Source organism: Salminus brasiliensis, chromosome 8 (assembly GCF_030463535.1).
Source record: "Salminus brasiliensis chromosome 8, fSalBra1.hap2, whole genome shotgun sequence".
NCBI lineage: Eukaryota > Metazoa > Chordata > Actinopteri > Characiformes > Bryconidae > Salminus > Salminus brasiliensis.
This window is the reverse complement of record NC_132885.1, coordinates 41,320,480-41,342,007: the sequence shown is the minus strand read 5'-3', so window position 1 is coordinate 41,342,007 and position 21,528 is coordinate 41,320,480. Positions and strand designations below refer to the sequence as shown.

The following is a 21,528-nucleotide window of genomic DNA, read 5'->3' as shown; positions in this document are numbered from 1 at the left end:
TCGAGATGGGAAGGAATGGAAGCGCTCTCAGCAGAGAGCTGGAAAAGGGAGGAGGTTTAGGCTGGGGAGTGTTTTTGATGGTATCTCAATAGCAATAGATAGGGGTTTCTTTCCGTTGCAAGGTGCTATGGATATTTTATGGAAATACACAGGTACCAGCTAACCGAGCCTGGGGTATAAAGCCCCCCAGCATTGAGGAGCTGTGGAGCAGTGGAAGAACTGTGTTCTCTGGAAAAATGGTTGTGGTGGAGCTCCATTCAGCATTTTCAGGGAGGAGGTAGGTAGGGATGATGATCATAGCCCCTCTAGTCACTTAATGCAATCAAATCCTGACATCCATGGTAAGCTAAGCCATTCCTGGGCAGTAGAGACACTTACTCCAACCAAAGCTGGATGACCTTTTTTTTTTATTAGCCCTGATTTCAGAAGAAACAATGAACAAGTTTTGGGTGTCCCAATACTTTTGTCCAAACAGCGCACCTCCTTTTTCCCTACTCCTAACATTGCAGACCTACAGCAGACGCTGGCACACGTTGTAATCAGTGACTTGTTTTCTTTTGGTTTTGCCGGCTCCTCCTCGTGCAGATCTTTCTTGGAGATAGCGGCAGGCCTCCCGCTTCGGAGACTTTGTGTTTTGCACCTCTTCTTTTTTTTTTTGCCCCCCTATCTAATCTCCCATCTCCTCCCCGTCTCTTCATCCGCCTGTGAAGTAGGGAGCCGACGCCATGCTCCACCGAGAACGCTGCAAGGCCGTGTCCGTCTGTCCGTCGGCCCTCTTTTCTTCTGCCACACTGTCCCCAGCCAGGGTTTCCCAGATGGCTGGGATAAGGGACACCTGCCAGGCTCACAATCACCTGTTTTGGTTCCTCCGGGATGAGTCTCTTGCTTGTAGGCAAGGAATGTTTGAAGAAAACACCGACTAGAAAGACTTGTGGGAGACAAAGCAAAGAGAGCTTTGGGGATGACAGCTTTTGTTGAATAGGCCCAGGATGTGTGTGTGTGTGGGGGGGGGGGGGGGGGGGGGGGAGTGTGTTTTACACGCTTTGGCATCCAGAACCCGTTTATTGTGGTCTGACGTGCAATTTGACGTGATTTTGAAAGACTCAGAGTGTCCAGAAGTGTCTGGAAACATCTGACCGAGGTTGACACCATAAACCTGGACACATTAACGCACCTGATTGCACCTAATCTGAACGGGGTCAGCCTTTATTAATCATTATCGGCTCCATAGGTGGTGGGAGGGGTCTTTACTTCACTCGTTGACCCTGGCCTCTGAACATTGTCACGGTAGATCTTGATTGACTTGCCTGTTTATGAGTCTCTGAATTTAGCCATTGTGCTGTTACCTGTGCTGCACACCACCTTTTACAGCTTTTTTTTTTACAGCAGTTGAGTTAAAAGAGAGGGCCTCTCCAGGCTGTGCTTCCTCCAACTAGGTAGATGGCGCTCTCTCCCCCCTCATCACTGTTAAAGCCATGTTGGCTGGCACAGTGGAGCTGAGGACCTGACGCTTTTAAATCCCAGCAAGGGTTCATTGCTCGATTTCCGGGGGAGTTCTAATCTGCCGATGGGAGTAAACGAATGGAGGGCTCCAAGCGGCTCAGTTTGCCATGCTGCCTCCAGGTGGATAGATGGCGCTCTCTCCCTCATGGCTGGTGTCGTGACACATCCTATCCCCCTGATATTTACTGAAGCTTTTATCTGGAGAACTATTTATTAAACGTGAAGCACATATTAGCAAGTTCAACAATATAAAATTGACGTTGCTACGCTGGCATATAAAGCTGATACCAACAAGTAAAGCTAGCTATCTGCTATCGAGCTAACCTTCCCATAATTGGGATCCAAATAAAATAGAGTCCATTTAGGTTTGAACATGGTCATTAAACAGGTAGCAGTGGTAGGAGGGTGTGCCGCTGGTCTGGTATGGGTGGTGGTGGGTGGGGGGGGCTTGCTGGTCGGACTGGTAGGTGGCAGCTGGTCTGACGCAGGTGGAGGGGACCTCAGCGGGCAATCTTCCAGCAGGTCGGGCTTTACACGGAGAAGGTAAAAAGAGAGTCCAGTGCCTCCTTAAATTTTGCTCTTCAGGAGTTCCAACTCATATGTCATCAAATACCTGGGTCTACTTCCTTAATTATGATGCGTCATCACCTGTTCTCCTAGAGCTTATTTGTCAGTGGTTATTACGAATGGGCTCTTGGTGTTGAAGTGGGATATTCCAGAAAGCAAAATAGGAAAACCTCCCCCCCCAAATTCCCACGTTCCAGTGGCCAGTATCTCAGTCTTTTCCTTATCTCTTCCTTCCTGCAGGATGTCAAAGGCTGGTGGGTTTGTCACGAGGCAAGGCCAAGGTATGCTGCTACAGTGGATGGTACTATTGCCAGAGCTGCCACCAGGACAACCTCTTCCTGATTCCTGCTCGACTGCTGCACAACTGGGACACCAGTAGGCATAAGGTACGCACATACCACACTGCTGTACTTCCCAACTCGCATTCTGGTTAGGTCAGAACATCTAACGTAACAGGATTATACGGGTCCTACAATACCATCCCTAGATAAGCTACTGTATTACAGGTATTGGGAATTGAAGAAGGGTCACTATGTGCTGTAATAGCTGTCCTACTTTTGGGTCGGTGCAGGTGTCCAAGCAAGCAAAGGAGTTTCTGGAGTTTATCTATGAGGAGCCCTTGCTGGATGTGCAGCAGTTGAACCCCTGCCTGTACGAGCATTCTGAACCTCTGGCTGCCGTGCTCAAGCTGAGGCAGCAGCTCCAGTCTCTCAGGGCTTACTTATTCAACTGCCGAGCCACAGTCGCAGAGGACCTGCGACGCCGGTGAGTGCCTTCACAAACTGCCTAGGGTAACCTGCCAGGTTTCCTTCTGGGATATGTTTAAGGGCTTGTTCCTGCTCATTCCTTCAACATTTGTCCAATTAGATATGTCACAGCTGTGCACAGAGGGGTGAACAGGACTGCAGATGGCATGTCGCCATTAATGGGATTTAATAACAGGCCATAAACAAAACTGCAGTTAGTTGAGAATGAACACAAGGTAGTAATGAATTCATCTATATTTACTTTATTAGCTTATCCAGAGCGACCTACAAGGTAAGTGGTATTACAGAGGTGGGCCAGTGTGGTGTTAGGAGTCTTGCCCAAGGAGACTTAGTGGTGTAGCGCAGGATAGTCACCCAGACCGGGAATCTCCAACATGGCGTGGTAGCTTACTGGTGGGTCGTGGGGTTATCTGTAGGTTATCTGCCACACCATCTAGTATTAATGCAGACCATACCTGGACAAGGTGGGTTTTCTGGACTGCACCTGGGTTCTAGCTTTTAAACGGACTTCTCGGATGTTGAAAAACCAAGTGTGGAAAACCCCCTTAGAGTTCAGTAATGAATGGCCAAGGACTTCAAACTGACCTAAAATATACAAAGGCATGCCAGTCACAACAATCTTCGACCCTGTGCAGAGCTTGAATGGTACATAAGGGCTGACCGCTGGTAAGAGCACACGGGGGTGGCGGGGTGGGGGATGTGGGGGTAAACAAGAGAAAAAGAGAGTCAGGATTACTCAGCCTGATCTTAAGTGGATTCCTCCGGCCCAGGTTGAGTGGAAATGTGAAGGGACTGTGTTTACTCGAAGGGCTCCTCGCTAAAAGGCTTGTCTTCATGACGAATACTCCGTGCCCTTCTCGGGGTCATTCTCATGTGTGGAAACCATGCGGCTGCACTTATCCCCTCACACGTTCGCGCTGCGAGACGAGAAGGCCTACATGGCTCTGCGGTGATGAAATATCACACAGCGGAACATTGTGGGGCCACCGCTGTTTCCAAATGGTTTCGTGGCTAGTTTACTTTCGATCTGATGAGGGAATGGGACCGGTTTGTGGACCATGGTGAAGTGAAGGTGACCAAATCAGCATGTCTAGAACTCTCCACAGAATGAACCCCAGCTTCCAGTCTTCATCACCGGCGTCAGTGAGAGCAGCAGAGGCTGCAGGCTCCTCTCAATGAGTATTGCTCCTATCAGTCATATATATCATATATACCGTCAGCGGTTCAGCTCCTTCCCTAATGGCTGTATAGATCATACATACAGTAAACCGCTCAGCTCCTCCTCCAGTGATGTACAGCTCATATATATATATCATCTAGACAGTCAGTGGTTCAGCTCATCCCCAATGACTATATGATCATACATATCCTCATATATACAGTCAGTGGTTCGGCTTCTCCACTAATGATTGTATAGATCATATATAGTTAACTGCTCAGCTCCTCCTCCAATGATGTACAGATCATATATATCCTCATTTATGCAGTCAGTGGTTCAGATCATCCACTAATGACTCTATAGATCAAATATACAGTCAGTCTTTCAGCTAATTGCCCAATGGCTGTATGGATCATATATACAGTCAACTGTTCAGCTCATCCACTAATGACTCTATAGATCATATATATGTGTGTGTGTGTGTGTGTATATATATATATATATATATATATATATATATATATATATATATATATATATATAGTCAGTCTTTCAGTTAATTCCCCAGTGACTATATAGATCATATGTACAGTCAACTGTTCAGCTCATCCACTAATGACTCTATGGACCATATATATTATTATATAGGCAGTCAGTGGTTCAGCTCATCCAGTAATGATTCTATAGATCAAATATACAGTCAGTCTTTCAACTAATTGCCCAATGACTGTATAGATCATATATACAGTCAACTGCCACTACTCCTCCAGTGATGTACAGATCATATATATCCTCTAGACAGTTAGTGGTTTAGCTCATCCCCAATGACTGTATAGATCGTATATATATCCTCATATTATACAGTCAGTGGTTCAGCTCTTCAGGGTAGAATCTCACTCTCGCAGAGGTTCTTGAGGTGAGCTGGAGCTTCACTCTGCTGCTGCTTTTCTTTGTCTGCTGCTGGTGGGTTTATCCACAGGTCTCCTGCAAAATCCCTCCAGAGAAGTCTGCTGAAGGTATCGCTAAAAGCTGTTCAGATGCTGTGTTTAAATGCAAGGAGCAGCAATTATGGATTCTATCAGGATTGTCCAGGACTGCTTAAGGATCAAGAAGACCATCAACATTCTTCTTCTTCTCCTAGATTGTATCTTCTCTATCTTCTCAATTCACGCGAATGCTCAAACCGCAGTCACGGCTCAGCTGTCACTCCTCCTGCAGAGTCTATATGTGGGCTTGGCTCGTTGAATTATTGAACGGGGCCAGCCCGCTTTCCTCCTCTGTCTTTTTGAACTTCACTGTGACCTAGGCCGTGGGTGCCTGTTTGAAGTTCAGAGGAGGCGCTGAACAAAGGCCGAGGCTTGGTTTGATTTGGTTTGGTCTGGTCAGTCTGTCGGAGGTCCACCTCCCCATCCATCCCTTCTGGAGCTTCCCCAGCTGCGCCGGCCCAGCATTGACTTTATCAGGTCTGGGGTGTTTACGGGCAGCGGTGATGGTGACCCCGGCTGGAGGCGGCTCTGGGCTCCCAGTGTTTACGGCCAGGCTGCGCTCCGGCAGCGGCTAATGCTCCGCCTTTCCAAACAGTGCAGGATTGATGAGGGCGGTGGCGCTAAAATATTACCCCTGCCATCCATCGCCTGGGGGCCAGGCACCCGGCAGCAGCCCTGGAGAGGACGAGGAGTGTTTACGCTGAGCTCTCGGAGAGAGCGCAGAGAGCTGTCACAGCCCACACCACAGAGGCTGATCTAGTGCAACTATGTGAACTGCACAGGCCCCCACACACAGGCACATGCTTTTGGTTTGGCCAGAAATCAAGGTTCCACAGTTTACCCCTTGCCCCTTATCAGCCAAGACATGTTTGGGGTCTGAGGTTTGCTTCATTAGCTTTGCACTAGACCTGCAAGGCTAATGTAGGTAATATGCAATGGAAGCTTATAGCCACCAGCCATATCAGCCTTGCTGTGTTTTTTGGCTTGTCTCTTAGAGACTTGCTTGAGGGGTTTCTGATGGTTCATTGGGGGCTGTTGGATGAATCCGTGTTCCATCAAAATAACAAACTTGATTAGCTGGATTGCTCAGATGCTACTGAAAATGAGTTACTGCCAGATGCAAGTTCGAGGTCGAGTATCCAACCTGTATGTTTACAAACAGTCTGATTGGGGTGTAAGGTTTCAGTGCTTGTTAGCGACGCTCAGACACCAAACCAAACATGTCTTGGCTGATCATCAACATGATTTGATTTGGGCCAAGCCTTCACATTTAGAACGATTGTGGTATTTCTCCACAATTTCTTGTCTACACTGGCCACGTTTATTGTGAAGTGAAAAAATAGGACACCCCTATCTGTGTTCTTGAAGATATTTAAACATCTGGACATTAGATCCTCATTTGGACAACACTGAGAGATGCATAGCCAAGCACCCGAAACTGAAAAAATTCAACTTTCTATAGGACACGCCTACATTTCAGAGTAAAACCAGGTGAGAACATCAGCTGCAGATGGTTAAGAACATGGTTAGAGGGGATTCTGGAGGAACCTGTCTTATGTGGCTCTTGACTGTTCAGAGGTCAGTGGTGAAGATCACCATGGCCAAATGCGAAGTGCTCTCTGAGGCCTTCAGAAAGGAGGTTGTAGATGCAAAAAGATCTCTGAAAAGTTAGAAACAGTCAGCCGTTCCACCGTCCACTAAATCTGGACATTCTAAATGTCCAACATGGCCATTTCAGGCCGTCCTTGCAAGTTCAGCCCAAAATCAGACCACGAAACGAGTAAAGAAGTCTCCAAAGATCCTAAAATGTCGTCACGGGATCTACAGGTAGCCCTCACCACATTTCTAACATTAGCATGTAATGCTCCTGACAGTGGGACTGGCACATATCTCAACCGGTCACTACCTCTTTTCGAACTGCCCACTGCTGGTGCCCCCAGGCTACCAACGGGCTCATAAGTAACCAGTAAGCACCAGGTACCCAGCTCTGATGCAGTGGCTAGCAGATGCCCATGCCGGCCAGCATCACACCGAAGTGATGTGGGGAGAGAGAGAATGTGAGCGAGCCAGCCATCCATCCAGAGAAAGCAAGGCCGCTTGTGCTCTCTCAGGCTCCGGCTGCGGATGGCAGACCCCAGTGGATGTTAAAGGCCAGCCTCTACCACCAGAAAGGCCTAGACTGCACAAGACTGCGCTCCTCTGCCTAGCCTTCACCTGCTGGCAGCCTCTTATCTTGAGGTGCAATCTTGGAGAGAGGTTTAACCAAAAGGCTGAGCCAGTAAAGAGTCAACACTGCGGACAAACACCGAGCATGTAGTATATGCCTTACACACAGAGCCCCTCTGGCTTTGAGCTTGCCTCTCACTGATAGCAGCTTCTGCGTTTGGAGCCGCTCTGATTGTCCGTAGACCTCATATCGCCTGGATACCGTCCCCCAACAAACACTGAGGCATGGAGAATATATTTGCTCTGTGTGAGGGCGGGGGGGGGAGGGTGCGAGATTAACCCGAGCAATGAGAATAGATAGAGAGAGAGCCTGACAGACTGAGAGTCTCACTGGTGCCGTGAAGGCAGACAGGTCTATATCAAAGGGGCCATATATGTGGTAAGACTTTATACATGTATATGTAAGTACCTATTTACCCATAATGCACTAATTATAATTAAAATTATAATAGTAATAACATAATTATAGTAAAAAAGGTTCTACTGCATCTAATAATAATATATTCCTGTAGTGGAGCAATTTATGGGTTTCAGCCCAAGTTCATAGCTCCCCCATGCTCCAGATACTAGAAGGGTAAGGACTTAACACATGTCTCCCCTGATACATGAGAAGCCAGACACCACCTCTTTTCAAACTGCTGCCAACACAGCCTCGCCAGGCAGCCGACACACTCTGAGGAAAGCCAGGCAGGGTCCCCGGCTCCACCACACCAGTTATCAGAGGCCTGTGCCGGCTAACGTCGCTTAAGAGTGTAGGGAAGAGAGAGCACCGTCTACCCACTCGGAGAGAGCACGGCCAGTTGTGCACTCTCAGACTCCGGCTGCTGATGGCAATGCGGCATGGCTCAGGATTCAAACTTGCCTTGACCGCTGAGGCAATCGGGGCAAAAATGTGAAAAAAACAATCAAGCAGAAAATGGATGATTTACTGTGATTTTTTATAAGAACATTTCATTCATTAATTTATTCAAAATGCCTAAAACAGTTATTGCTCTGCCCTTAAGGATGATTGTCTGCTCTGTATCGTGCCTCAGTGTGAAACACTCCTTATAACTTCTGGGCATTAGCATCCTTCACTCAACCAAAGCAAAGCAAACCTGATGGAAACTTGAAGCTCAGTTTTTCAGGATGTGAACATTTCCAGGATTTCACACCCAAAGCCAGACCTGACGCCGTCGTCTTTGACTGCCACCATTAGGACGCCTGTAAGGCCGTGAGAGTGGGATACAGAGACAGGTTTCCTCTCACACCTCCCACTTGCCTTAAATAAACTGGTCCGGGCTAATCAGCAGAACCACACTTCTTCCGGGATTACGTTGGGATTTCATCACGTCTCACAGCAGATAATAGGGTGGTCCATTGGCACCCAGGCAGTGCAGTACATGTCTCCGGCTAAGCAGGATGCTAACACCCAGCTCGCTGTTTGTCCTCCATGGACACCATTCTACTTGCTTGTCCCATCAAGTGGATTTTATATATATGTATATGTATATGTATATGTGTGTGTGTGTGTGTGTGTGTGTGAATATGTATGTATGTGTATATATACACATACATACACACACACACACACACACACACACACATATATATATATATATAATATATATATATATATATATATATATATATATATATACACACACACACACACACACACACCCACATATACACACAGAGCTGGTCTAGTCCCTGTAGAGATGTACTGCCAATAGAATAAGAATCCCTGCAGCAGATAAACATCAGCATATTGGCACCATACTGTCTAATGCCAGGCGTGGGCTAGAGGGGTATAAAGCCCTCCAGCATTGAGGAGCTGTGGAGCAGTGGAGGAACTATGTTCTCCAGAATGATGGATGGTGCTTTATCTAATACTTCCAGGATGAGTTGGGGGGGGGGGGGGGGGGTTGATGGAATGATGAGGTGGGTGCTGATCATCATCTAGCATCTTGACCTCACTAACCTCTAGTTGCTGAATGCAATCAAATCCTCACAGCAACGCTAGTAGAAAGCCTTGGAGACAGTTACTCCAGCAAACGCAGGATCAGCTCTTTTAGTACCCGTGATTTCGCGTAAACGTAAACCTGTGTCAGCAGTGGGGGAGCACAGAATGCCTGCAAACATTTGGAGCTACAGTGAATATAACATGCCCATCCGTACTTAGCAATTATTCAGGCTTAATATTTCGAAGCTCTGCTCTGCTCGGGGGCCCTGCTGGCTGCAGGAAAGCCAGTGGCTGTAGGGAGTGGAGCATGGCAGTGCTCCAGTTGGCCCCATTCACAGCCCAGCACCAACACTCATTAGGCCCAGCCATCATTACTGCTCTAATCTAAATCTAAACTCAGGCAGGAGGCCAGGGTGTGAGTGTTTGTTTAGCTGGAGATGAACTTCCCCTTTCGTGTTTATGAGAAGCTTAACAGTCCTGAGAGACGGACAGCCACGGAGTGGCCGGCACGAGGCTGGAGGCCGGTCCGTTACTGTACGTTAGACCTAAGGCATGTCAGAAATGACGGTTTATCGGGACCTTAGAGATTAGCTGCAACACACACATACACATACACACAAACACACTGGTTTTTATACAATGTTGGGACATGGGGGCGCAGGCAATACATTTCCCATAAGGTACCAAGGTGTAATATATATGTATATGGCGACACTTTAAGGACAAAAGTATTGGGCACTACTACCACTCTTCTTAATAAAAAAAAAAAAAAAAGTTGATCTGCTTTTGTTGGAGTAACTGTCTCTACTGTCCAGGAAAGAAGACATTCTACTGATTCTGAGGAGCATTGCTGTGAGGATTTGATTGTATTTAGCAACAAGAGCGTTAGTGATGTTCTCCACCTCATCCCAGAAGTACTGGATGGAGCACCACCATCCATAATTCCAGAGAACACAGTTCCTCCACTGCTCACAGCTCCTCAATGTAGGGGGACTTTATTATACCCCTCTATTAGCCCACGCCTGGCTTTATTAGGCAGCATGGTGCCAAAGGCTCATGATGCTTATCTGCTCCAGAGAGTCCTATTCTATTGGCAGTACTTCTTCTCTACAGGGACTAGACCAGCTGTGTGTCAAACTTTGTGACATGTAGCGTATGGTGTTGTAATGTACATGTAACTTCAGTAGGACACACATGGTGGTCAACCCTAAAATGCTCTGGGGACTCTGGGGATCACTACGCTCGCAGCTCCTGGCCTGTAGGGTACACGTTCAAAAACAAACCCCCGAATATTACTGCGTCAGCACACTCGCTCCGTCGCACGTACAACCACACGCGTTCGCCCACGTTCTTTTCGGCACATACATCCTCCGCCGCCCCAGTTCCCTCTCTCCCCATTTAGGCGAAATTACTCCCTCGTTGCTCGCGCTGCGCCAGCCCGTCCCCTCTCTCATCCCACCCATGTCATTAGGAGCCTTTCGCGCGCTGCCAGTCGAGCCCCTCAGTCCCCCCCCCCCCCCCCCCCCCAAAACATCTGCACCGCTGCCTACTAATGACAGAGCTCTGCTGCCGAGAGAGAGAGAGAGAGAGTGAGCGAGCGAGCTATTAACAGAGAGAGGGCTAAAGAGACGCGCCGAGAGGAGCCTCGCCGACTCCCAGCGGCCGCATGCTTAATCGATCCAATTACCCGGCCTCTCTCTCTCTCTCTCTCTCTCTCTCTCTCTCTCTCTCTCTCGTGCCGACACAGAAAACACCAGCCGGCCCAGTGCAGTGGTTAAAGTGGGCCGCTCCAGTACAGAAGCGCGGTGTGGAGACCAGCTCTGGGGTAATGAATCCGGTCACTCACGGTCACCTGTAGCTTCCTACAGGTGTGGAAGTGCAGTGGGTTCTGTGTGCGGTCAGTGTGCACGGGTGCACGAATGCCACCTTTTATGCTGTTGCTAAGCCAGTTGCTATGGTATACTAGGTGGTTTCTGTGCAGTTGCCAAATGAGGAGGAGACCTTACCACCCCACCTCATCCCCAAACTCATACTGGGGGGCTTCATACCCCTCCACTAGCCCACGCCTGGCATTATTAGACAGCATGGCCTAATAGCCAATAGGTTCATGTTTATTAATCTGCTCCAGAGAGTCCTATTCTATTGCAGTAGTACTTCTCTACAGGGACTAGACAAGCTGTGTGTGTGCATTTGCACAGAAGTACAGAAGTGCTGTGTAATAGTGTTCTTCTATTTGCCTGTTATTGTGCTGTAATAGAAGTGATGTTATGATGATGTAATAGCGTTAGGTATTGTGTTATAGTGGGTATATAACAATGTTATAAGGTGTTATGATGTAATGGAGTTTCTGAGTCGTCATAGTTATCATTCTAATATTAGGTTATAAAGGAACTGTGTTGTAATAGTGTCATTGTGATGTAGTGTTATGGTGATGTAACAGCGTGATTGTGACGTTATAGTACGTACAGTGTTCTGTTGGTGTTATGATGTAATGGAGTTACTATGGTGATGTGTTGGTGCTGTTATGATGTAACTGTGGTGCTGTTTTGGAACGGTGTCGCTGTGATGTAGTGGCGTTATGCTGGTAAATATTAGTTCAGCATCAGTTTGAGGTCCGTTCCGACCCGTCCGATCTGCTGCCATCGTTAAGGGAAGTATCCCAGCAACACATTTGGGGACATTGTGCAAAACTTGCCACTGGAGGTCCAAACTGTGGTAAATTTGAGCACTGTGTGATTATCCACACGTCCCACAGAACACACAGGCAAAGGAACTACGTACGTCTGTACCTATGCGCCCTGAGTGTCTTCATTATGAGATTTCTCTCTCTCTCTCTCTATCAATCACACACTGTCCATCTGCTTTCTCCCTCTCCAGACTCCCTCGCCTCACCGTTCGATCCCCATCGCTCTCCCATCTTTCATCCCGTTTCTTTCCGGATCCCTCCGCGGGCCCTTGAGTAGTAATGTGAGCCAGCGTAGGCGAGCGATGGAGAGAGTGAGTGAGCGAGCGAGCGAGCAAGCGAGCGAGGAAAGCAGAGTAGGCTCAAGGGAGGAGAGGGTGAAGAGGGCCATAATAGCCAGCCAGATGGAGAAACAGAGTGAGAGAGCGGACGCGAGAGAAAGAGAGAGCGAGAGAGAATGCGACTGCTGCCCCACTTCACCCGTAATAAGGGAGAGTGCTTTTAAAATGCCTATTCCACAGGCTTTTTCCAATTCAATTTAATTAACCCCTATTTCCCAGTAATTTGGACCCTTGTTGTCATGGACGCAGTACGAGAATGATGGGATAGATTGCATCCCAGGATGGGAGACGGTATATTTGTCAGTGTGTCCTCTAAATCCTTGTGTAGTGTAATATATATGAGTGTGTACGTGCCATATCGGAGTACAGTACTGTGGTACACTATGGTATTAGTGATGCACCAGTGATTTGCGAAGTGAATATGCGTGTTATTTATTATTTATTAATTTCAGTTTATTTATTGTTTGTTTGCAGGATTTTCCCGAGGGAATACCTCCTACAGCACATCCACCTGTACTCGCTGGCTGACCTTCAGCAGGTGAGAGAACGTAATTGATGAGCTTCTGAGAAAATTAAGCCATCGCCCTGGATGCAGTTTTTTAGGCTTTTCGCCTGTGTGCTCACAGTCTTTAAATATTAGGTATTGCTGAGTACATTAGATTAAATAGAGCCTGCTTGTAGAAGGATGGAGTATTCAGCAATGCAGAGAAAATGGAACTGCTTACAAACATGCAAGGACCTGGTATACCCCTCTTAAAAAGGAGGGTTCTTCAGTATGTCAGCTTAACAAACCGTTGGAAAGCTTCAGCCTAGTAAAATGGTTTTCAGACTATTGCTAAGCAGTTGCTATGGTATACTAGTGGTTTCTGTGCAGTTGCCAAATGAGGAGAAGACCTTACCACCCCACCCCCTGTAATGATGGAGCACAACCCACCATCATTTCAGAGAACACAGTTCCTCCACTGCTTCACAGCCCCTCAGTGCTGGGGGCCTTAATACCCCTCCACTAGCCCACGCCTGGCATTATTAGACAGCATGGCCTAATAGCCAATAAGTTCATGTTTATTAATCTGCTCCAGAGAGTCCTATTCTACTGGCAGTAGTACTTCTCTACAGGGACTAGACAAGCTGTGTGTGTGCATTTGCACAGAAGTACAGAAGTGCTGTGTAATAGTGTTCTTCTGTTTGCCTGTTATTGTGCTGTAATAGAAGTGATGTTATGATGATGTAATAGCGTTAGGTATTGTGTTATAGTGGGTATATAATAATGTTATAAGGTGTTATGATGTAATGGAGTCGTCATAGTTATCATTCTAATATTAGGTTATAAAGGGATTGTGCTGTAATTGATGTGATGTTATGATGATGTAATAGCGTTAGGTATTGTGTTATAGTGGGTATATAATAATGTTATAAGGTGTTATGATGTAATGGAGTTTCTGAGTCGTCATAGTTATCGTTCTAATATTAGGTTATAAAGGGATTGTGCTGTAATTGATGTGTCGCTGTGATGTAGTGTTATGATGATGTAACAGATGTATGTTGTAATGGAGTTACTATGGTGTAACTCCTCCTTTTAAAAAGGAGGGTTCTTCAATGTCAACTCAACGAACCGTTGGAAAGCTTCAGCTGGAATCTTTGCCTTTTCAGACACAAGACTTATACCCTCTTCTGAAGGGTTGTAAGGGTAAAGCACCAAAAGGAAATCGCCTCTCAGTCTTTTTGGCTATGATTAATGTTGTATCTGTTTTTATCAGTTTAATATCTGACCTGTCCTCTATATCAAGACTATATGTTACATACATTTTTCTCACCAGGGAGCTGAAAGAGGAGCTTGCTTATTCTGCTCTGGTACTGCAGTACCTCCAGGAATAGTGCAGGTCTTTCTGGGGCAGCGGCGGCTCAGCGGTTAGAGCACCGGGCTGTTGATGACAGGGTTGTGGGTTTGATACTGCTGGGATACTGCTCCTTGAGCAAGGCCCTTAACCCTCTCCGCTCCTCTTGCGCCACAGTGATGGCTGCCCACCGCTCTGGGCATGTTTGCTCTTGGTCACTGTGTGTTTTCCCACTAGTTGGCTGGACGTATGGGTTAAAGGCGGAGGCCAAATTGACTGACTCTGGTCTACAAAGCCAAGACTGGACCAGCCAGCCCCTCCGTACTTAATGGCGATGGTCAAAAGCCGATCTGCACCAACCCTTCCAGCTTCAAGTACGGCTCGGCTTGACCCGGTCCACGGAAGACGAGCGTCCAGACTTTGTACTGTCCTGCACCGAAGTGGTGGAACGAACTTATTCTGGGTGTCCAAACAGCAGAGTCCAACGCTCGCTGTCCTCAAACCCAGACCGAAGACCCTCCTCTTCCGACAGTACTCAGGTTAAGAGAAGAGTGTTATGGTCTCCATATTGTCTTGTGTTTAGTAGAGTCTAAGATTAGAGGATCATTGAATTATTAGTCTATTTAAACTAGCTGAGGTTCTTCTTGAGTAATGTATGAAATGTATTAAAAGATTTTTACATCTTAGACATTTTAAGGACTTGATAAGAAAACGACTCGATGCCCACCACTACTCTCTATAATTGTTGATGTTCTCGGGAACTCATCTCCCCCATACCTCCCTCTTAACTGTTACTTTGGCTGTGTTTGTACTCTCTCTCGCTCTCTTACTCTCGCTCTCTCACTCTCTTTCTCTTTCCTAGCAGGAGGGTAGAGTCCCTTTGCCTGTTCCCTCCTGCCCAGCTAACTAATTAGTGGCATTCAGAAGCATCAGGCAGAAAAACAAAGTGTGACAGGCCTTCATTTTCCCCCCAGCGTCCCACTCCCTGACACTACCTCCCTCACTCTATTCTCCCCTCTTTCTTTGCCTGGCTCTCTCTCCCTCTCTCTCTCTCTCTCTCTCTCTTTCTGTCTGACTATCTGTCTGTTTCAGTCTCCCTTTTATTTTATTTCTCTCATTTATGTCCATTCAAGCTGGACAAAGACAAATCAGGCAAATTTTGAATGGCCAAACTCTGATGTTGGTTTATGATTCTTGTTATTCTCTTTTAGGTCAAATAAGAAGTCTTATTTATTTATTTATTTATTTATTTATTTAGGCTCACATTGGCTTTGGAAACCCTCATGCGACGGGCTTTCCTCTGAAAAGGAAAACAAATCTGAACAATGGTCACCCGGCACTCCAGCACTTTCAACATTTGGTGTAGATTGCTGTGTGTGTGTGTGTGTATATATATATTTATATTTCCCCCTATTCCTGTCCTTCCCTGCCAGTCCTTTCCCTTATTTCCTTCATATCCTCACTGACTTTCCCCAGTCTTGGAGAAATTTAAGGCGTTTCTCATTCCCCTCACATCTCCGTCTCTTTCAGGGTCTTAATTGGCTTACCTTATTAAGGAGCCATTTTCTTTTAGCATGGCTGCTTAATGCCAGGTCCTTCATGGCCCTGGAATGTCCTCCCTGCATGTCGAGGTCAGTGAATGCTGAACTATCTCCGAGTAGACTCCAACAACTCCTCTATAGACCCCAAGCACATGCTCTTGCCTATTCACATGCAACAAACAGCTACCAGTTTAGGGGAGGGGGGGGTGGAGAAAAATCATCAAGCCCATTGGCCATATTTGTTTGCTCAAGGCTTGGCCAGGAACTGGCCTTGTTTGGCCACTGGCTTTTGTTGGGCTTTACAATTAGAAGAGTTTGAAGAGTGCCCAAAGATGGCCCGCATGAAGAGTGCCATATAAATGCTAATTGTTTTGTGCACATTGTACCAGATGCAACTGCGTTAGCCTTTGCCAAAGACCTCCAAACCACTGGAGGAGGGGGACAAAGAGCCATTCAGCAGCTTCGGGACATCACGCACATACGTGCGGAGTGGCAGATTCTCCCCGGGCTCCCCCGGTGTGCCTGCTGGCAAGCTCTGGCTGGCAGCCCTATCTAGCCACTTGGGATGCACCAAGCTTTATCGAACTGTAGACCTACAGGGGGTCTCCCATTACCACAATGACCATCAACCTTGTTCCTGTCAAAAACCAGGGGTCCACTATCTGCACCGTCAGCTCCAGACCTCCGGAGGGGGTTCATTACCAGTTGGGATGAACTGTGGCACGGGACAAGTTGTCCATACACGCATGATCACGACATTCCTTAGTTCAGATATGCGAACCAAACTTCACCCGTCCCACATCCAGACTTTCTCCTCTCTCCCTCCCTCGCCCACACACTTCCTCACACGCTGGCTTGCTGGTGGTAATCCTGTTTTGCCAGGCCCTGGCGGGGAGGGTGTTATCCAAACACAGCTCGCCCTCTTTTTATCTGTCTAATCCGGGCCCTTTCTCTGCCGGTTAATGGAGCAGGCGAGGACATTAGGGCCCGGGATGAGGAGGGGATAAAGCGGCGCGCGTTAAACAGCGGTTTTTAGGGGATTAGCCAGTGGACAACAAAGCACACGCGGGACAGAGCTGAGAGGTGGGGGGTCGCCAAGGCTCCTGTGGCGCCCGGCACCCATGCCATTAGCGTATAGACCGCAGTTAGTTTAAGTTCTGCTTTATCTTCAGCAATGTGACAGGCCTGGAGTGGTTTGACCACAACTGTAAGCGCGAGCTATGTGGAAAGCATTTCAACCCTCTGACGGGGAATTCCACTGATTTTTGCCAAGTTTGAGATGTAAGCAAAGACGTAAATATAGTCGTTCCTTCCTGGAGAAGCTCGGCCGAGTGGTTCGCAGTGGTGGTACCAGGAGGACCCTTTCCTACCAGATCTCTCTGAATGACTTTAATTACATTTCAACCCCTGTAGTGGGCTGAAATGTTCAAATCTCAAGCCTTACAGGCCTCCAGAATGCAATTCCGGTCGCACCGACAAGTCCACCGGCTTATTGATGTTCATGTGCTCTCCAGGCCCATTTTCTCAGCCTTCTTCAGCTCTCTGTCAGTATTAACAGCTCCCCTGTTCCTCTCCACCAGGGCAGGCCCAAGCTCACCGCTCCTTCGCCCCAGCTAAATTATTGAGACGCTTAATTACTTCTTCTGTCGGTGTTGATCAGGGGCTGTATATATCATCGTTACCGAGGCGACTGCGAGCGGCCACTAGCTCCCGCCGCTTTGATTGCTAGCTAGGCTGCAGCAAGTCCCCTGACACCCAGCAGTGTAGTTCTCTGCCTGCTTGGGTCCAGCCAGGGTAGACCCTCGTGGGTGGAAAGCGAGGTGCTGCCTCTGGGCTTTTCCACGGTTGGTCGCTGCCCGATGGACGGATGATTGAGGGCCGTCCTGTTGGACGGAGCTCTGAAACAGCAAAGGACGGCAGTGCTTTTATGTCTGCTTTGTGCCTTCTGGGATGTTAGTCATTTTAGGTCATTTTTGGCTTCAGAGATGCACCAAGATGCAGAAGAGAGAGGTGTGAGGATGTAACGGCGCCAGTTCTGGCTCTCCTTAAGATTGACCTGACTAATTGTTTTGGCAGTTTTGGCTGTTGGGTTGGTCCCATCGCATAGGTACACTAGGACACTAACCCAACTGAGTCAGTTTGTTCAGTAAACCAGCTGCTGAAGCCCATACTGAGCATACCCCCACCCCCTTGGTTCCTGTCTCAGACCCACGACTGCACCGCTCAACCTCCCCCTTGCCCACACAAGCCCTTTTCAACCTCCCTCACTTCACTTGTATGTATGTGTGCTTCATGGGAGACTGCGGTGGTCCCTCCTTTTATTCTCTCTCCTTCCTCTCCCTACCTCACCCCCACCCAAGCCCTCTACCTCTCTCTCTCTCTCTCTCACTCCACTTTCTCTCCTGCCATTCTTCGTCCAGCTCCTTGTGGAAGGCCTGAAGAATGCTGTCAGGCTCTTTAATTGGTGTGCCACAGCGCTGCCAGGTGTAGCCACTTGTCTCTTCCCCCTCGGTGAATGTGCACTGGAGGTCCGGGCCCCTTCCCCTGGCCCATTCAGCAGCCCACAATGCACCTTCTTCAGACCTCTGCTTTCAAAGCCCAGTGCCGATTTTTAACTACTCCGGCCGGTAAATGGCATTCACATATTATTTTTTGCAAACGGTCTTCCAAAAGGAATTACCCCACTCTCCCACCCACCCTCGAGCCCTGGCCGGCCCCCTCTCCCACCCCTCCAACCCCACAAGCGTTCATTAGTTTTGATCTGGATTCCTGATGTGAACCCTGGCTCCTTCAACCTTGGTTCCTATTGGGCCCTGTTTTGAAAAAAGTGTTGCATTCTGAGTTTACTGCACATGGTCTGGATGTTCTGCAAAAACCTTTGATCTCCAATTTTGCACTTGTTCCGATTTTCACTTGTTTCACTTGGCATTATGTCAATATTTTGGGATGAACAGGTCAAAAGGAAAGCTCCGAAATGACTAAAAAGATCAAATCTGTTAAAGGGTTTTTGCAAGACAGTGAAGATATATGTCCGGTGAGGAGCTGGGCTTTGTTGGGACCTCTCAGGTAGGGCTGCTCTTACAGTTCAGAGCCGGGTACAGCAGTGGAAGAGTTTGGGGGTCTTCTCAAGGGAATTTTATTCCAGCCCCAATTTTGACTCCTTCGCCTGAACTCCGGGCGTCTACTGAAGTACATACATATATATAGTGGAGGGTGTACTATACACTGGAGATGACCACCAACATCTTTTCTTTTTAGGATAGCTCAGTTTTTTTTATTGATTCTGTTCCAGAAGGTTTGTAAAATGGTCCTGTTACAGTTGTAGCCACAATTTTATACCATCCATCATCCATCCAACTGTATCCAATGTGGGTCGGTCAGTCACCAGATATATGATCCGGTCATTATACCAATACAGTGCATGTGAAAGCAGTCAAGCAAATCCATGAATAAGCACAGATTGGTGCATCTGGTACTGATCCAGTGCATTACTGGTCTTCACCATGCTTTCTTGCTCATCCTCTTTCTCCTCTCCCTTCTGTACAGGTCATAGATGGGAAGCTAGCGCCCTTCCTTTCCAAAGTGATCAAGTTTGCCAGTTCCCACGTGTACAGCTGCAGTCTGTGCCGGGAGAAGGGCTTCATCTGTGAGCTCTGCCACAATGGCCAGATCCTGTATCCTTTCCAGGAGAATGCCACCAAGAGGTCAGTTACGTTGGACCGTTGCAGCTATGCTATTCGTTACTGGCTAGAATGTTATTGGATGAGGATCAGGGTGACTTGAGTAGGGTGCTGGGGTGTTAGGTTGACTCGTCCAGCCAAGAGTGAATTTGGGATCGTGCACTGACCATTGATGACGTGCTAGAGGACGGCCAGTAAAAACGATGCACCCACTGATGGGCTACCGAGGAGGAGGAGGATTGGAGATTCGGGTGCTTAATCAGCAGTTTATTCCATTCTTAAGGGATTCTTGATGGTAACCTGTCTCACAGCCCTGTAATCTGGACTCGACGTGTCTCATGGATTCTTCAAGGGCCTTGTGAACACTTGACTGCTGCTGTCCTGTGTTAGTCACACCCGGGTGCCAGCGGTATGGCGGCGTGTTAAATGAACCCAGGCTCCAGAGCAGACACGGGCCATCGAATATCTGAGCACAGTTAATCCCTGAAAAACCTCTGCACCGCTCCCATCAGCCTGAGTTATGGCTAACTACTGATAAGACACATTCTGTACTTCTCACCATTGATTGGTGTGACTGCAGACTAGCCTGGAGAACATTCTCTGGATCCTGGGGAACGTCGCACAGCGGCATGAGGAGTTCATGTCATTTCCAAGAGGGATTGAGGTCATGTTCCAGAACCAAGACCATGGCCTTGCAACTGTGGCCACGATAGCTCTGAATGACAGGCACACATTTCAGCTGACCAGCCTGCTGCCCGACCTCAACCGTCAGCTTCCGTCCAGCCTTTAACTGCATGCAGGTGTCGGTGTAACACAACTGATCAGATTGTTGTGTGCTGTAGTGTGGGTAGTTTTAGGGGTGTGTTTTTATATCACGGCTGTAAAGATGCCTGCTTGCTGGCAAGCTGTCATGGTATGAAGACACTGTTAAGGCAGAAGGTGTCTGCACACCCTGCTGTAAACGCATAAACACCTGCCCCTCGTGATCACCGTGCTGATTAGACATCACGCCCACCTGCTTTTTCAATGCTTTATGGCCTGTGGTGATAGGACCGTACGGTAAACTGGGGTTAATTATCAAAATGCACAGATTTGGAATAGACATTGACCCTTTCGGACTGTATAAGCGTCCTGAGAAACGTGTGTCACATGCTTTAGTTTCGCCATACTTCACTAACTGATATGTGTGGGTTTTTTAAATAGGTGGGAATTTTGGTTGTGGGTTTGACAATTGTGGGACTTGTGGGGCAGTTTTCGTCTCCTACAAGTCTGTGGTATTGACTTGTACTCACTGTGTCCTGGTTTTGGTCTTGACTTAGACTTGTCCACTACAAATTTGTGATTTTGACTTGTAGTAGTTAAGGGCAAGTCTAGACCGATATCAGGACACACTGAGTCCAAGTCTGTGGTCTTGAATTGGACTTGGCCACTACAAATTCGTGATCTTGACTTGGACATTACTTAACTACTACAAGTCTGTGGTCTTGACTAAGACTTGTCCACTACAAATTCGTGATCTTGACTTGGACTCAGTGTGCCCTGGTTTCAGTCCTGACTTTGGCTCGTCTCCTACTTGTCTTTGCTCTTGACTTAGACTTGTCCACTACAAATTTGTGATTTTGACTTGTAGTAGTTAAGGGCAAGTCTAGACCGAAATCAGGACACACTGAGTCTAAGTCTGTGGTCTTGACTTGGACTCCACTGCTCCAAGTCTGTGGTCTTGACTTGGACTCGTCTCCTTCAAGTCTGTGGTCTTGACTTGGACTCGTCTCCTTCAAGTCTGTGGTCTTGACTTGGACATTACTTAACTACTACAAGTCTGTGGTTTTGACTTGGACTTGTCCACTACAAATTTGTAATCTTGACTTGGACCCAGTGTGTCCTGGTTTCGGTCCTGACTTGGACTCAACTGCTCCAAGTCTGTGGTTGTGACTTGGACATCACTTGTCCACTACAAATCTGTGATTTTGACTTGTAGTAGTTAAGTGCAAGTCTAGACCGAAACCAGGACACACTTCGTCCAAGTCTGTGGTCTTGACTTGGACTCGACTACTCCAAGTCTGTGGTCTTGACTTGGACTCCACTGCTCCAAGTGTGTGGTCTTGACTTGGACATTACTTAATTACTACAAGTCTGTGGTCTTGACTTGGACTTGTCCACTACAAATTCATTATCTTGACTTGGACTCAGTGTGTCCTGGATTCAGCCTGGACTTGGACTCCGTTACGACAAAGACTGATGTTTGTAGTTTCAGTAGTTCTGAAGTTATGGATTCACTCTGGACTCTGTTGACAG

At 47.5% G+C, this 21,528-nt stretch overlaps 1 protein-coding gene and 1 pseudogene across 2 annotated transcripts in view; both read left to right on the top strand.

The window, feature by feature from the left end:
* plekhm3 (pleckstrin homology domain containing, family M, member 3) overlaps positions 1-21,528 on the top strand; it is a 44,315-nt gene that overhangs the window by 16,432 nt on the left and 6,355 nt on the right. For both annotated transcript variants that reach the window (XM_072686613.1, XM_072686614.1), the window contains 4 exons: positions 2,311-2,456; positions 2,642-2,835; positions 12,652-12,715; positions 19,100-19,257. In XM_072686613.1, coding sequence (XP_072542714.1) covers positions 2,311-2,456; positions 2,642-2,835; positions 12,652-12,715; positions 19,100-19,257 — 562 coding nt within the window. The remainder of the gene's footprint in view (positions 1-2,310; positions 2,457-2,641; positions 2,836-12,651; positions 12,716-19,099; positions 19,258-21,528) is intronic.
* On the top strand, positions 13,883-14,062 carry LOC140561511 (U2 spliceosomal RNA; annotated as a pseudogene).